The following is an 18339-nucleotide window of genomic DNA, read 5'->3' as shown; positions in this document are numbered from 1 at the left end:
CCAATAGATTTTTTTTTTATTTCTAAGCCATAGGCACAATCTTGTGAATTAGTCATGTTCTCTAGGTACTAGAGCCTTTTGAAAGCTACACAATTACCATGTTTGTTTTACATTTTCCCACTTTCTCCACAGGAATATGTCAAGAAGTGCCTTTATCTTAGTGAATGCCCCAATTTGATTTTCACTGGCAATGCAATAAGTATTTCTGCTGGTGAAAATAAGAAAAGGTTTGCCAAAATTCGTGTAACAATGGAAAGATCAAGATCCATGGAAATATTGAGCAAATCCTGAAAAATAAATGTGACATTTTGCATTTGTAAAAATATAATGCATTTTCACAAGTTTGTGAATATTTCAGCTTGGGCAGTGACATATAGTGAAACTGTTGGTAGATTCACATAGTTCTGGCTGTTAGTACCAAAAACTCTTATCAAGCCCAGCTATAGAGGCCTGAGTGCAGGTGAAGCTGGCATTCAGTGTCAAAAAATATTGGTTGCACCATGTTGTGATCTCAACAATTTCTTTAGAATTTAAGTAGGGCTGTCAGGCAATTAAAAAAATTAATCATGATTAATCACGCGATTCAAAAATGAAACGCGCAATTAATCATGCGATTAATCACACTGTTAAATAATAATGGAATACCATTTATTTAAATATTTTTGGATGTTTTCTACATTTTCAAACATATTGATTTGAATTATAACACAGAATACAAAGTGTACAGCACTCACTTTATATTTATATTTTATTACAAATATTTGCACTGTAAAAAACCAAAATAAATAGTATTTTTCAATTCACTTAATACAAGTACTGTAGTACCATCTCTTTATTATGGAAGTTGAACTTACAAATGTAGAATTATGTACAGAAAATAACTGCATTCAGAAATAAAACAATGTAAAACTTTTAGAGCCGACAAGTCCACTCAGTCATATTTCTTGTTCAGCCAGTCGCTCAGAAAAACAAATTTGTTTCCATTTGCAGGAGATAATGTTAATAGATTCATAGATTCATAGACTCTAGGACTGGAAGGGACCTCAAGAGGTCATCGAGTCCAGTCCCCTGCCCTCATGGCAGGACTAAATACTGTCTAGACCATCTCTGATAGACATTTATCTAATCTACTCTTAAATATCTCCAGAGATGGAGATTCCACAACCTCCCTAGGCAGTTTATTCCAATGTTTAACCACCCTGACAGTTAGGAACTTTTTCCTAATGTCCAACCTAAACCTCCCTTGCTGCAGTTTAAGCCCATTGCTTCTTGTTCTATTCTTAGAGGCTAAGGTGAACAAGTTTTCTCCCTCCTCCTTATGACACCCTTTTAGATACCTGAAAACTGCTATCATGTCCCCTCTCAGTCTTCTTTTTTCCAAACTAAAGAAACCCAATTCTTTCAGCCTTCCTTCATAGGTCATGTTCTCAAGACCTTTAATCATTCTTGTTGCTCTTCTCTGGATGCTCTCCAGTTTCTCCACATCTTTCTTGAAATGCGGTGCCCAAAACTGGACACAATACTCCAGCTGAGGCCTAACCAGAGCAGAGTAGAGCGGAAGAATGACTTCTCATGTCTTGCTCACAACACACCTGTTAATGCATCCCAGAATCACGTTTGCTTTTTTTGCAACAGCATCACACTGTTGACTCATATTTAGCTTGTGGTCCACTATAACCCCTAGATCCCTTTCTGCCATACTCCTTCCTAGACAGTCTCTTCCCATTCTGTATGTGTGAAACTGATTATTCCTTCCTAAGTGGAGCACTTTGCATTTGTCTTTGTTAAACTTCATCCTGTTTACTTCAGACCATTTCTCCAATTTGTCCAGATCATTTTGAATGTTGACCCTGTCCTCCAAAGTAGTTGCAATCCCTCCCAGTTTGGTATCATCCGCAAATTTAATAAGCGTACTTTCTATGCCAATATCTAAGACGTTGATGAAGATATTGAACAGAGCTGGTCTCAAAACAGACCCCTGCGGAACCCCACTCGTTATACCTTTCCAGCAGGATTGGGAACCATTAATAACTACTCTCTGAGTACGGTTATCCAGCCAGTTATGCACCCACCTTATAGTAGCCCCATCTAAGTTGTATTTGACTAGTTTATCAATAAGAATATCATGCGAGACCGTATCAAATGCCTTACTAATGTCTAGGTATAACACATCCACCGCTACTCCCTTATCCACAAGACTCGTTATCCTATCAAAGAAAGCTATCAGATTAGTTTGACATGATTTGTTCTTTACAAATCCATGCTGGCTATTCCCTATCACCGTACCACCTTCCAAGTGTTTGCAGATGCTTTCCTTAATTACTTGCTTCATTATCTTCCCTGGTACAGAAGTTAAACTAACTGGTCTGTAGTTTCCTGGGTTGTTTTTATTTCCTATGTTGCCCGCTTCTTGTTCACAGTTTCACCCGAAAGTGAGAACAGGTGTAGCCGGTGTCGCAAGATATTTACATGCCAGATGTGCTAAAGATTTATATTTTCCTTCATACTTTAACCACAATTCCAGGGGACATGTGTCCATGCTGATGACGGGTTCTGCTCAATAACAATCCAAAGCAGTGCGGACCGAAGCATGTTCATTTTCATCATCATCTGAGTCAGATGCCACCAGTTTTTTGGTGGTTTGGGTTCTGTAGTTTCCACATTGGAGTGTTTCTCTTTTTTAAGACTTCTGAAATCATACTCTACATCTCATCCCTCTCAGGTTTTGGAAGGCACTTCAGATTCTTAAACCTTGTGTCGAGAGCTGTAGCCATATTTAGAAATCTCACACTGGTACCTTCTTTGCGTTTTGTCAAATCTGCATCAAAAGTGTTTTTAAAATGAACAAACATGTGCTAAGTCATTATCCAAACCTACTATAACATGAAATAAATGGCAGAATGCAGGAAAAATAGAGCCGGAGACATACAATTCTCCCCCAAGGAGTCCAGTCACAAATTTAATTAACGCATTATTTTTTCAATGCGTGTCATCAGCATGGAAGCATGTGCTCTGGAACGGTGTCCCAAGTATGAAGGGGCATATGAATGTTTACCATATCTGGCACATAAATACTTTGCAATGCCCCTACAAAAGCTCCATGAAAACACCTGTTCTCACTTTCTGGTGACATCATACGTAAGAAGTGGGCAGCATTATCTCCCGTAAATGTAAACAAACTTGTTTTTCTGAGCGATTGGCTGAACGAGAAGAAGGACTGAGTGGACTTGTAGGCTCTAAAGTTTTCATTGTTTTGTTTTTGAGTGCAGACATGTAACCAAAAAAAAATCTACATGTGTAAGTTACACTTTCACGATAAAGAGATTGTACTACACTACTTGTATGAGGTGAATTGAAAAAGACTGTTTCTTTTGTTTATCATTTTTACAGTGCAAATATTTGTAATCAAAAGTAATAATATAAAATGAGCACTATACACTTGGCATTCTGTGTTGTAATTGAAATCAATATATTTGAAAATGTAGAAAACCATGAAAAATATTTAATAAATTTCAATTGGTATTCTATGTTTAACAGTGCAATTAAAACTGCGATTAATCGCGATTCATTTTTTTTTAGTTAACTGAGTTAACTGTAATTAATCAACAGCCCTACATTTAACCTTTCATTAAACATATGCATTTCCGAGCATAGTGGACCAGATTCTCAGCTAGTTCAAGTCTGTGTTGCTCCATTTACTTCAGTGGAACAATGATGATTTATGCAGTTGGGGATCTGATCCACTGGTTGTAAGATAAACTTCCAAGTATATCCCAGTCCCATGCTGCTTTATTGGAGTTACCCTTGGGTTGAATTTGCCTCAATAGTTCCAAGAAGTAAGATATGTTCCTGTCCATCTCAGTAGTTGCCTAACCAAAGGCAACTCAAATGCCAACATTGTTGACTATTTCATTATTGATCATTATCCAGCTACTCTGAAATTTTGGAAAGAGCTTGATTATAGTTCAACCACTTTTTCTTCTCAATGTGAATCCTGATCCCAACAGCTACTATAGCATGTATTTGGCTATTGGCAGTTTCAATCTTTACACACTCCCTCACCAAAATGTGTGAAATACTATATTCATTTACTATCAAATATTTTATAATTTTCAACTTAATAATTGACTTGCTAGTGTGATTTTTCCCACCATCATTGAGCAGGCCCCCACTGTCCTTTGATTCAACAGATTCTGAGTAGCCCCTTACTGCCAGTGATATATATTCATTTTTGTTTTTAATAATGTGGTATCATTTTATAAAGCCTTGTGGAAAGCTAGAAAGTTTGGCCATATTCCCATGCAGCCTAGGTTTGGAATAGATTTTCATTTGGAAGTAAAATCAAGTAATATGTCTGTGGTACTGTGATAGAACAGGGCATCTTTACCCAATAGTCCATAACTTCTTCCTGCAAAACATGCATGCCTGTATAACTGGACATTAGAACCAGATGAACCTGCAAAACATGTATTTTACATTGAAGTGAATATTTTGCACATATGGTCATGGAGTGGCTCATGCACACTGCAGAATAGCAGTGCCAGTGGTTAGAAATGTGGTCCCAGAGATTTGTATTGAAGATGTCCACCTAAACACAGCAGGTCTCACACACTGCTCTTCTATGGGAAAACCTTCAGGAGGAGAAAAAATAACCACAGCTCTGCATGGTCAGCTACACAGCAAAACTGACACACATTCTTTTTGTGCACATGGATTTGTAGCTGATCAGAGGGGACATAGAGTGTCCTTGAAATACTGCAGAGTCCAAGGAATCATAAGGAAATCAGATCCCAGTTGCTCAGTGTTTTGATTCCTGTATTCTGATCCCCAGCCCACTTCCTCCTGGCATCATGATACACTTAGGATACGTATTGCCACCTTATCTGAGTGTAATGCCGACAGACCCTTGTCGTTGGTTGGGATCAAACCTGGTACATCTAGAGTTTAACGCAATACCCTTTCCTGACTGAGCTAAAAAATGCATATCCCTTAGCTAAGACTGTAGCAGGCTCATCAATCTCAAGCTGGTCTAGCTGCCACTTGCAGGGGACAGAGTGCCACATCAAGCAAACATGGATTATGTACTTCTTCTAGCTGGGGAAGCACATCCTGAGCTTCAGAGACTTCCGGATGAGCCCCCACTTGTAACACTGACAGACTCTGGTCATCATCAGCTGGGATCAAACCTGGGATCTCTGGAGCTTAATGCATGACCTTCTATTGCCTGAGCTAAAAGACAAACCTCTCTTAGCCAAAACAGTAGCAGGTTCATTATTCACTAGCTGGTCTAGCTGCCACTAGAGGAGATAGAGTGCCACACCAAGCAGGCCTGGGTTTCATAATCAGTGTCATATTTTTTGAGAGGAGTTGAAGCTATGGCCAAGGAGTTAATTTTGATATACCCAATTGGGGGCATATGAGAGAAAGGAAAAGGGTACTTCTTGTGTGAAGCCTTGGACCCAAACCAAGATCAAGCAGAATCTCTTCCTGTTTTAACACATCTAAAATGTACATTTATGGACAAAAAATATTTTGGACCAAGCTCAGGAGTCATCAGTTTTCTGTTCTTTCACTCGGTGTTAACTCTTTGCTTGCGAAAAAAGCAGCTACTTGCAAGGCTGGCAGATTGTTGTTTATATCACAAGAGAATAAAGCAGTCAGTCCTCATTGATCACATGCAGAGCTACAGTATACTGGTCTTAGTCATTTTGCTGTAAAATGAATTCAGACCCCTTTATTTTTAGGGATCTGGTACAGCCATATAATGTTCATATTCCACACAATATTGTGTGTATATGGTGCCTGGATTGCTTCTCTTTGTTATTTCCTGATTTCATATGTTCCTTGATACACAGATTTTACACTTACTCATATTGTATGTACCACTATTGAAATTAATGTAATTGTTCAAAGTCCGATATGACTTTGGTCCAAAACACACATCTACATTCTCTAAAAACATTCTTTTGAAAATACAAACTGCCTGTAATTTGGGTAAGAAGTATTTTTTTAATTAGACCTCGAAAGAAAAGTTTCACTATATTAAACTGTTTATTTTCTCTACTTAATTTGGTTAATTTTAGTATTAAAACCATGGAAATGGTGAAAAGCAAGTGGGATCATTTTGGCAATAATTTTGAAGCTCTGTCCATCTGGATAACTGAAAAAGAAAAAGAACTGGATGCCTTGGAAACATCATCATCTCCCTTGGATATGCAAACCAGCCAAATGAAGGTGATTGGTTCACATGTTACATTAAGCATTAAAACCTTGTTTCTCTCTCTCTCTCTCTCTCTCTCTCTTTCTTTCTTTTTTTTTTTTTTTTTGCTAGTGGCTGCAAGGGCGAGGAACAGACATTTGACTCAAGTTTCAGAGCTACAATGATGTAAAGATGTTACACTTTGTATACAAAGATACCAAGCTCAAAGATTTTGCAAGAGCTAAAGGAAAAACATTATAGGCTGGTTTCTCTGTTAGTGGCTATTTATACCTACAAAACCTTCATTGTATGTAATATTAAAACATTTTAATTAATGAATAGTTTTTTTCTTTTTTTGAATGAAGCTCACTGGCTTACAAAATAGTCATGTGGTATATTTATACAGAGTGTAGAAAGCCTTTGTATTGTAAAATGTACATCAGTCAGTGGCTATAGCACCTTATTTTATAGCACCTGATGTTCTGTGTATCTTTTATGCTGAAATAATAAAGGAACTAGTGTGCTCACTAGCTTGTGCACCCATAGACCTTTATTGCTACAGTATTTGCAGAATTCCAAATGATCTGTACAGTATTGTAGGTACACATTTTCTCCTAATTCATTTATTGGCCTCAGAGATGCCTAGTAACTCCAAAAGTTGCATTTAGTCAAAAATACGCTGTCAGTTCCAAGGATCACTTTACATCCCCCTGCAAAAAATAATGGTATGTCTTCTCAACCTTCGTGTGCTCATGGGTCCAAAGTTCCCAAACTGTAGAGTTTTCTATAAACCCTTTAACTCTGTAATGGCTTGCAGTTCGGCTGCTGCAGGCTGTTACAATATATTTTGAAAGGGTCCCAAGTCTGATTTGATTCAGGTGACTGGAAGAGTTTCTTGACAGAATATTAATTTCTGAAGGTGTGATCATATTAACATATACTAAATAAATGAAATCATCTATCTCTTGGTTGCGGCAGTGAAAAATAAAACACTGCTTGAATTCTTGCCTTGTCGTTAAATCCATGTTTCTAAAAAACTCTGAGTAAAATTAATATTTCTGTGTTTTTCACAGAGACACATTAAATCATACATCCCTATTTGTTAGCAGCTACTAGATAGAACCCCAGTGACTCTGATGCAGGAAATTGAGCACATCTGAATTACACATGACATTATGTTATAATTTAGAAATACGTCCCTGAACTGGTTCTTCTGCATGAAGCCTAACTGACTTATGCAAATACATAGTGGTTCATCCATGCAGATCTGATTGGAGAATTGATACCTATTTGTGTGCTGTGCTTGAACAGATTAGCAGTGATTACATTCCATCCCAGTGTAAATTTATGAGAAATTCAGTATAACACTTCAACTAAATGCCAGTTATCAGACTGAAAATTATTTTAAATAGATAAACATTTGAGTGAATTACCATAAAATAAAGAAAGTTCTTCAACATGAAGCTACATGAAATAAAGATGAGTGTGTTTCTAATGAACAAAAGCAAGGCGATGCACGATGAAGTGTGAAACTAGCCATGTGTCCCTCAACATCGAGACATAAATAGATGCCACCTCAGTTGCTTTCATAATGTTTATAGTTCTGTCTACATTTGAAGAACTTGTGTTGTGTATTGTAGTGTATTTGCTGCTTTGTGTCACATTCCTAATCATGCTTATAGTGTAGTAGACAGTATTAAACAATGTCACAATCTGAGTGGCTCAGTGGAAAAATTGTGTGATACACACTTTCTCATCTCTAGATCACCAGAACAGATGAATATAATTATCATTGCATGACTGTTCACTAACCCCTATGTGAAAAGTCTAATGAGGTTCACACGTTGGCCTTGTCGTCAGTGGCAGAACTCCCACTGCTTTCAGTAGAGCTAGGGTTTCACCCTTGACGATTTCACTGTAATTCCTAATTCCACAGAAATTACTACTACAGTTATCACTAAATGGTACCACTGTTGGCAGACTCCGTTATCCATCTCCTCTTAGGTGCACTGTAGGTGCTCCTGTTCTGCTGAGAGAGGGGGAAGGGATAACTCAGTGGTTTGCAAATTGACCTGCTAAACCCGGGGTTGTAAATTCAATCCTTGAGGGGGCATTTAGGGCTCTGGGGCAAAAAAACAACTGTTAGGGACAGTACTTGGTCTTGCTAGTGAAGGCAGGAGACTGGACTCAATGACCTTTCAAGGTCCCTTCCAGTTCTATGAGATAGGTATATCTCCATATATTATATTTTAAAAAATATATTACAGCTTCAGTGCTGTCAATCTAGTACCTCTCATTAGCATTGTATTCTCATGCAAAAAAAGTTATTTCATAATCTGAATTAATTCAAAACATTACACACAGATTTTATAACTGCTGATTTATTATAGTGCATTCTAGCTATACTATATAACTTTGCTGTTCTAGATATTAACCTTGCAAAATTCTATTCATCCAAAATTGAGTAATTATTTTTGAATAGCAAGTAAAATATAATTAGTATTTTTGTTATCATCATGATGACAGTGGTTGAGTAGATCTAGTGCCTAGAATGGTACAGTTTCATGACAATTTTGGAATTCTTCCATTCACATATACCTTTACAGAACCATTTATGAGGATGATAGAGCATTTCCTAACATTAGTAAAAGAGGGCTTCTCTCTCTCCCCATTGCCAGCCAGTTCTGATAACTATATTTCACTACTTGTGAGCAAAGCTTCACGAACATGCCACATGGTCTAAGTGAACAGTCTTCCCTGGTGAAGAAAACGTAGTTTTCCATGTGCACAGAAGTTTAATGAGTAAATATGTGTAGGTGTCACAAGTTTCCAACATGTGTGAAGGTCTCACGCTTATCTCTAATTGCCAATGAAAATAAGCATAGAAACATATAAAATAGGATAAACTATGATCAGCTAGTGCCTACCTGCAAAGCAGTTAATGAAATCAAAAGCCAATGCTAGATTATCCCAGACCTCTGCTCAATGACCCAGAGCAAGTTGGAGGAGAATGTCATCTTGAACTCCAATCTGGCTTTCCATTTAAGCCTGTGCTTGAGAGGCAGAATCACCCAAGTTAAATTTCTAATCTGATTTATACTGAGAGATCATAAAATTGAGATGGAAAATACCTATTTTCCAATGTATAAAGTGCTCCTATTTACACTCTAGGGCACATGCTTGCAAACTGTTAAATTACATTTATATTTGCTTATTTTCTATCTCCTGATCAATATAGTTTGTTTTTCATTGTACATTTACTAAGTTTATTTGTCAAGCCTAATTTTAAATGTCAATTGCTGACTAAGTTACATTTATTTTTCCTTCTTGAATCTCAACCAGAATTATTCAACCAATTTTAAGGGGCAGAAGATTCTAAATATCATCCTGTCTGCTTATACTAATGTACATTTCATTTAGCCTGCACTAGTTGGTTTTCGTAGATAATGTTTTTTAAATCAGCTTTCCAACATTAAATCCAAGAAGGAAAGGGAGCTTAGATAATATAATAAGGATTTTTATAACCATATGTGTAGGATGGTCTCTGAGTTGTCGTGAACATTGATTTATAAGAAAATTACTGTGACTACTATTAGCACTAATAGAAAGAAAATTGAAAGTGATTATTCTGATCAATTGAAAATCTATTGTGGCTACTGATTTATTATTATTTACATTTTAGGTTATTAGTAAAGAAATAGATGGTAAAATAAATGGAATCCCAAGTTTAGAAGAGGAAGCTCAGTCTTTTTCTCAGTTTGTTACTTCTGGAGAATCTGCGCATATTAGAGCCAAGTTAACACAGATCAGAAGGTACTGGGAAGAGCTTCGAGATCATGCACACTGTCTGGAAGGAATAATTGCAGGGAACGCATCACAGCAGCAGAAATATGAAGAAAATCTCAATCAGGTAAACATTGCAAATTCTCAATAGACTATTTATTCACAGACAATTTATAGAATGTCTATAGTTTCCCAGTAGAACCCTAAAATTACACATACAGTACCGTATTATATTATACAAGAGATTGTATTAAGGTCTATTTTTAGTTAGCTAAGCAGTTTCAAATCCTCCACTGGTAAATTTTGTTTAAAATGATTTAAAAGGTAATGAAATAGAGAAATCATAATGCAGAACCATAGTGTTATATGTCTTTAAAATAACAGAGAACAATTCTTTTGGATGCTACAACAGTAAATCAAGTCCAGACACTTGACATATGAAATTGTCCATCTTCAGTACCAGGTTGGAATGAATATTGTTTGCATAAAGGGCCAGTCCTGTGAGCTGCTTAAGCATCTCCTGAGAGCAGCTGAGTGCCCTAGACTGCTATTAACTTCAGGAAGCACAGAGAACCTCACAGGGTCAGCCCTTCAAACTGTAGTTGGCTCTGGATACTTAATTTATTAGTAAATATATAATTTTAAAATGTGTCATTGAATTTGTTTTTTGCAGTTTTTTTAAACCTCTGTTTTGTATATATGTCATAGGTGCAACAGGCTGTGTCTAGATTTGAAGCTAAACTGGCTGAGCCAGCTACTTCATGTTTTTCATCAGCAGATACTTACAAAGCTCTTCAAGATCACATGGTAAAAACATGCTCCATAATTGTTGCTTGTATATTTATTTACTAATTGAGGGAATATGTATTATATTGACCTTCTTACAGAAAACAGAAATAACTTACAGATGAGGGACTGATTTACCTCCATGGGCTATGGAGCAACTGGACCTGGGGAGGAGCGTGCAAGTTACTGCTACCAACCCCCACCCTGCCATGCCTTCTGAGGGGTTCTGCCTGAAGGCACAGCTTTTAAATTTGGGGCAGTGTTCCACAGGAGACTCCTTGGGAAATACACAAAATCTACACATGTCCCCAGACAGCCCAGTCCCATAACCAAGTGGGATTTGTCACTACATCTCCCCATCCCTTTGGGCAGACTTTCCTGCTCCTAGGGGGCACAGATAAAGGAGTGAAGCAAGCCTTGAGAACTTATAAATTCGTCTGCATTTTAAAACGTTGTCATAAATAAAAGATAAGAAATGCACATAGTTATGAATGTTCCTGTTGAGAAATTTCAAGAATTTTTGTCTTCGTTTACAGCAGTGGTTTCCAACCTTTTTATGCACAAGATCACTTTTTGAATTTAAGTGCAACTCAGGATCTTCTTTGCCCCTTCCCTGAGGCCCCGCCCCCTCCCTCCCTCTATCCCCCCTCCCTCTGTCACTTGCTCTCCCCCACCCTCACTTGCTTTTACCGGGCTGGGGCAGGGGGTTGGGGTGCGAGAGGGGGTGCAGGAGAGAGTATGGGGTGTTGGCTCCAGGAGGGGACTCAGGGCTGGCGGTTGGGGTTGGGAGGGGTGCGGGCCCCCACTGGGCAGCACTTACCTTGGATGGCAGCAGTGCAGGAGGGCTAAGGCAGGTTCCCTGCCTGCCCCGGCCCCACTCTGCTCCCAGAAGCAGCCAGCATGTCCATGCGGCCACTTGGGGGGCAGGGGAGCACATGGCTCTGCACACTGCCCTTCTTTGCAGGCACCATCCCCGCAGCTCTCCTTTTTCCCGCAGTTCCCCATTCCTGGCCAATGGGAGCTGTGGGGGGTGGTGCTTGCAGGCAGGAACAGTGCGCGGAGACCCCTGCCCCTCCCCTTCTTCCCCGGGACCTCAGGGGCATGCTGGCCGCTTCTGGGAGCACCGCGTGGCCAGGGCAGGCAGGGAGACTGCCTTAGCCCCGCTGCACCCTGGACTTTTAGCGTCCGGAGATCACGATCGACTGGCAGAGGCTCCAGGATCGACCAGTCGATTGTGATTGACAGGTTGGTGACATCTGGTTTAGAGAAATCTATGATTAGGAATGGATTTTCTTTTGTTTATTTTCCCTTTATCGCACTGACTATTCACACTAGACATGGCCTTAAGCTGGAAAATTCAGATCTAGAACCAGATTTCTAGCTTCTAGAACTCTGGGGGTGTTTCCATTTTGTGTTTTGATGTCGTCCATTATAAAGATACAGATAATTAGCAAAATTTGGATTTGGATTCAGATTTCAAAAAGCCAAAGTTCAGGGGAGTTTCCTCCATGGTTTTGGTTCACCTCTCTCTATATATTACATACACATTCATCATTACTTCTCTTTTATTTCCTCTAGGAAAATAAATACAAATCTTTGGTCAGAATGCCCTTGCAGATATGTGTGCATAATTCTTACTGATGTCAATGACAGCTGCTTGGAAAAGCCATCTGCAAGGACAGTCTAACCCCTTAAACTGCAAAAAGTTGTAGATAGTAGCAACAACAGGGGTCTGTTTAATGAGGAAAAATTATTGTTGCATGTAGGATATGTAGCCATACACTAGGTGAAACTGTTTCTACTATTATTGCTTGTTAAGCAGCCATAATGGGGTTGCCGCTTAAGCGTTACTAATGAATACTGTACCATGACAATTTATTATCTTTTGAGAACAAATTCTGCATCCTTATTTACCTTAAAATATTAGCGTTCCTTTCTCTGCCATTCTTGTTTCTTTTTGAGATACTCACTGTAGATTGATTCTTCTGTGATGTATTATAATTGCATCCTTTTCTACACCTTGTAATTCATTTGGTAGAAGTGCTTTGCTATTGCAAGCTTAGGATTCTGTGTGTGGGGGTTCAGTCTTCCCTTTTTTAAATCATTTGTATTGTTTCTGGTTTGTTTCCATGTAGACATTGTAGCCCCAGTTCTCCTGAGATGGCACATTAGAAGGCTGGCTTAAGACTGGCAGTGCATGATTCCCTTTGCCTAAGTTAGTGTATATCCACTGTAACTGTTCTCATGCCTTCCCCCACTCCAGCACATAGGGCATGGCTGAGGGTCCCTACTCTGTAGCTATCCTCGGCTGCTGGAATGACCCCGTAGGGCTATGAGCTGCCAAAATAAATTAGAACAGCCTTAGGCAGCTGTTAGGGAGTCTGGAACTTTGGCCCCCAACCGAGCCTTGTGCCAGGCACAGCCTGTCCAGTCCAGAGGATCTCGCCATTTCATAGTTGAGTGGGTTTTTCCCTAAAGTTGTTTACAAGGAGATTCTTACCCCAAGTACTATAAACCTTCTGTGTTTGATGTGTTCATGTTGTTTGTTTCTAATAGAAGACAAATTCTCCGACCTAATGAGAAAAGGAGCATTGTGCAGTGGACCTTTGTTGGGGGACAGAGGTGTTGGAATCCTTTCTCTAAGGTCATGGAGCACATATGCAGGAATTCCATGATCCTTGGGCTGTAGCAGTGCTGCAGATACTGTGCTTCTTTCAGCAGGATTTGTGCCACTGGATCTTGGTAGTTATTGATGCCCTGGCACACTCCTGCCACTTCCCTGGCCTGCCTCCCAAAGAGTAGCATGGATCAAATCCAAGCATTTATGGAGTAATGCTCCATGCCATTCAGGGAGCGAGGAGTCCTCTCTGTGCATGGCTTTTCCCTTCATGTGTTGAGAAACCTTACCAATTCCATGGCCCTCTTTGAGCGCCTGTAGAGAAATAGGAGTTGGCTCATGGGTATTATTGTTTGTTTATTCTATTTGTGGCTTGTATTTCCTTATCACCATCAACAGGATCTCTGCCAGGCTGTAGGGAAATTGAACAACACTGTGACCTCCCTTTTAGCCTCTGCCCATAAGGTCACCAACAAAGAAAAAGCTATTCAGGAGGTTACAGTGTTACAGGAGAGATATGAAAAGCTGCTAGGAAGAGCTAAAGAGAAACAAACCTTACTAGAGACTCTGCTAGCACAGTGGCAGAGGTGAGTAACCCGCTCACCTTTATTTTGACAAATACAGAGACTTTTCTGCAGATTGTCCAAGAGAACATGGGGCGCTTGTGTTGGTAATGTTCTATGCCATGCTTTTGTTAGGCAGGAGAAGGAGCTATCTATCTTCCTGACCTGGATAGAGAGATGCGAAACTGCAGCCGGACCTCCAGACCAGTATGTTTCCGCTGATAGAGTCAAACTGGAAGGTGAATTACAGTCAGTACAGGTAAATTTTGGGATTGAAAGTTAGCCCAGAAGTGTACTTGCTTTTATGGATTGCCTTTTCTGTAGCTTTATAGGAATGGATCTGGTCATTTGACCTCTGACAATCTGGCTGAAGTTGAATTGTAGAGATTCACTCAACTGAAAGCGCTTACATTATTATTTATTGATTCATTTATTATCATAGTGCCTAGGAGCCCCACTCAGGGACTAGGACCTCGGTGTGATAGGTGCTGTACAAAAGAAAAGATATTAGTGTTTATGAAAGTGCAGGCAAAATCGGAGGTGGGGGGTTTAAGGAACATTTTTATTTTGCAATTAGTATATGCTGTTTCCTGGGGAAGAGTGCTACAGGACACCCTACCACCCACCAGAGACTGAGGGACTTCAGGGTGAGTGCCACAGGATCTTCAGACTGCAGGGCTGTATTTTCTTTAGGTCATACACTTGTGTATTTTTTTATTGTATGAGAAGACTTTTCAGAGAGCAAAGCTTGCAGGGATTTTGCATTCAGAATGGAAATGGTGATTTTGCAGCACTTCCACTGAGTTTTTGAATATAAAATTTCACACAGGTCTAAGGCACTTTTCCCTCGTGAACAAATGCCCTGTGTTGTATGGACTAATGGGAAACATTTGGGCAAAAGCAGCTCTTTTTTACAAATCCAATGAAGACATAATTTCATTTTCAGCAGCAAGAGAATGGAGAGGTTTTTCTATGTTCAGGCCAAAGTGTGATTTTTTTCACACAGCTCTAGCACTGGTGACAAGGACCAAATTCTGAGCTAGATTTTTCAGCCATTTACTGATGTGTGAGCACTTAATCTCACAAGCAGTTTCATTGTCTACTTGTTTGAATAAGTGCCCACAAACATGAGAAATGATTGCAAAGCTTTGCCCTTCAAGAGGTACTGAGCACTTGCTGAGTGTCTAGATGTTCTAAAAACCCTGAACACCTCTAAGGATTTGGTCATACCTGAGTCTTGACTGAGAGTAGTGTGTTGGAGCTCCCCAGCTGACTACAGTCTGACATGTTTACTTACATATTATGATACCGTATTTACCCTAAAATGTGCAATCTACTGTTCCCCAGGATTTGCAAGCTGATATTACATCCCATGCTTCACTGTACACCAGCCTATTACAGTTAAATGAGTCACTGTTCACAACAGCTTCTGAAGAAAGCGTGAAAGCCATGAAACAAGAGTTCAAAGAGCTGGATGGGAGATGGAAAGCTTTACCACAGACTGTTAGCAAGAGGTTTGTGTTTCAGGGTGTGTCTAACATGGTTTACATGCTCAAAAATAGTAATCAACAATGCAGATGAAGAATACCCTGCCCCAGTCACAGCTTTTCAGTGTGACGCTGGAAATGTTAGGTTTTATGGGCCATATGCTCGCAAAAGTGGAGAGTATGGGAATCCAACAGATCCAGCATGCTGCCTCTGTGAAATCATTCTTCACCTTCTCCAGTGGAAGTGTTGAGGATCTTTGTGCTAGGACGAGGGTGGGGCAGGCGGTGGAGGTAGTATTGTCCCCACACAAATACCATGGAACTTCCTCATGTAAGTTAACATTGGCATTAACTTACCGTGCTTTCCTGCTCGGTATGATGGAACCTTCCTTTTGTGGGGAGGCCCAGGTCTAGCAGCTGGTGAGGGAGCCCTTACTATCTTGACCTCTGCAAGAACCATGCTGATAGCAGTTGTGAGTTAGAATCCACTCAGATATTCTTGTCTCCATGGATTCCTCAAGATCCATATGGATCTCAAGTATCCCCTGATTTTGGAGCCTAAACATTTTACTTCTTCAGAGAAAATGCCAACTCTCTCGAGGCGAATATGTATGGAATTCTGCAAGGGAAATCTTGCAGCATTTCTTGTCCCCCTTCAGTCTTCTCCTGCATAGGAAATGATATAGCAGGTTTTTTTTTTTTTAGTTTAGTCTGTAATGGCTTAATCTTGAGTACTCCTGTGAAAGGATGAGCATCTATCTGGATTGCTCAGCACCTTTCAGGATGGAGCCCAAAGTGCACTTGCTTGAAGTTACTTTAAACAGAATTGTTATGTCTGAAAATTCAAGTTTAAGATCATGGGCCCACTCCTGCAACCTTTGCTCCCATGAGTCTTTCTTTCTTTCTTTCTTTCTCACCTGGAATGTATTTTAATACTGTCTAGTCAGCTGCAGTTTTGATTAATCAAAGTGACTCACTCACACTGAAAAGTTAACTTTTTATTTTTATACTTGATATCCTGTAGGATCAGTTTCCTTCAGTCTCTTGTTGCTGAACATGCGGAGTTTGATGAACTGCTGCTCAGTTTTTCAGAATGGATTAACCAGTTTCTTGGTGAATTGCAAAATACTTCTGAGATAAACACAGCTGATCAGCACCCAGCTGTATGCCGCAATCAGGTAAGCTATCCAGTTGAAATATTAAAAAATATAAAGAAAAGCATCCTATGCACAGTGCATTCCAAAGACCATGAAGCTAAAATTATGATGAAGCTGCTTAACCTGTTGGAAATCTGATTGTCTGTAGTACACAGTTCACTTTTTTGATTGGGTTAATGCAAATCAGCAATGCAGCATTGTTCTTACTGGGTTCTATTTAGTGATAATCGTACTGATGAACTTAATTTCTTTTGTCAAGACTTCTCTTTGAACCTTTGTATGGAAAATCAGTTTGTTTCCTTTCTTTCCAAAAGGACCACTCTATGGAGGTGGAAAGCAAGAAACAGGAACTTCAAAGTCTGAGGGAACATGTAGAAAAGCTGTGTTCTTTTAGTCGCCCAGAGGAGCACCACATGCTACAGGGGAAGGCTGAAGACTGCATCCTGCTCTTCCAGGAGGCCAGTCAAATAACCAGCCGAAGACAAGAGGCTCTGAATCAGCTTGGGGTGTTCCTAGAGTTATATGCTGCTGCATCAAGTGTGCTTCATCACCTGAGGCAGACAGTAGAGACTACTGGAAACATGGATAAGGCTAAATCAGAACTGCTGGAGAAAGAACTGAGGGATGTTGTTCAAGATATTAACAAATTAGCACCTGCAGCAATCACTTTGGATGGAGCCCTTACAAAAGCACAATATCATCTAAGACATGGAAGTTCTGAGCAGAGGTCATCCTGTAGGGCTATGGCTGATAATCTGTGCTTAGAACTGGAGTCAGTCCAAAATCTGTTGGGAACCAAACAGAGTGAAGCAGAAGCCCTTGGAGCCTTACAGAAGTCTTTCATGGAGCGTAAAGAACAGATGTTAAAGAGCATTGAAGATATTGAGGAAAGAGCTGACAAAGAAGGATTGAAGGAGCCAACACTTCAGGCACTACAACAAAGGTAAAACAAAAATATTAGGAAGTACTTGATCTTTGGTGCCTTTTTTTTTTTTGCTTGTATTCCATAGTATTAGATGTTTTGATGACAGACTACTCCATAATCATTTTATTCCTTGGGTTTAATTCACTCCTGGGAAATCTAGGTCTCCAGTGGTAGAAAGTCTGCAAAGGAAAAGGTTGCAGTGGTGCAAGTTACACACAATCTGTGGAGCCAGCCAGCACAGTTCCAAAAGTGAGCAGTCTGGCAGAAGAGAGGGCATGGCAGATGCTCTGTTTCAGCACATCCCTCAGATCTCTTTCTCTGGAAAAGCAGATGGTGAAATCCCTGCCACTAAAAGTTGCTTTGTCCTGAGAGAATCCATACTGTAAAGTGACAGTACAAAAACTGCTAGCCCTTTCTTAGGGCACAGCTGCCTCCATTAGCACAGACATTGCAGATTGTGTATTCACAAATTAGCAAGGCATGAATGGAACCCATTAACTGTAATAAACTGTCAGATTATAAAGGAGACTGATTTAAAAGGGATTCTAAAATTCTAGAAGAATATTTCCAAGTACACTTTGTGTGAGAATTGAGGAGAGGGGGCGTATGCATGTATGGTTATAGAAACACAGAGGACTAGATTCTGATCTTAGTTTCACCAGCATCAGTCCAGTGTAACTTCGTCTTCAGTAGAGTTGTCCCAGATTCACACTGTTACATCTAAAGTCAAAAACTGACCCTCAGACATATTTTATATACAATCTCTCTCTTTCTCGCTCTCATTTCATTTTCAGTGAAGCTAAGAAGTAAATGTGTATCCAC

At 39.7% G+C, this 18339-nt stretch overlaps 1 protein-coding gene across 21 annotated transcripts in view; it reads left to right on the top strand.

The window, feature by feature from the left end:
* The window catches only part of SYNE1 (spectrin repeat containing nuclear envelope protein 1), a 488794-nt gene that overhangs the window by 196090 nt on the left and 274365 nt on the right, over window positions 1-18339 (top strand). For all 21 annotated transcript variants that reach the window (XR_010599728.1, XR_002889944.3, XR_010599727.1 and 18 more), the window contains 8 exons: window positions 6084-6234; window positions 9882-10109; window positions 10691-10789; window positions 13785-13972; window positions 14084-14207; window positions 15296-15462; window positions 16460-16613; window positions 16907-17535. Coding sequence is in view for 18 of the 21 variants with exons in the window: in XM_065588833.1 (XP_065444905.1) it covers window positions 6084-6234; window positions 9882-10109; window positions 10691-10789; window positions 13785-13972; window positions 14084-14207; window positions 15296-15462; window positions 16460-16613; window positions 16907-17535 (1740 nt within the window). In the remaining 3 variants the exon portion in view is untranslated. The remainder of the gene's footprint in view (window positions 1-6083; window positions 6235-9881; window positions 10110-10690; window positions 10790-13784; window positions 13973-14083; window positions 14208-15295; window positions 15463-16459; window positions 16614-16906; window positions 17536-18339) is intronic.

This window comes from Chrysemys picta, chromosome 3 (assembly GCF_011386835.1).
Source record: "Chrysemys picta bellii isolate R12L10 chromosome 3, ASM1138683v2, whole genome shotgun sequence".
Taxonomy (NCBI): Eukaryota; Metazoa; Chordata; order Testudines; family Emydidae; genus Chrysemys; species Chrysemys picta.
The sequence above is the reverse complement of the archived record's forward strand: the minus strand, read 5'-3'. Positions and strand labels throughout refer to the sequence as shown.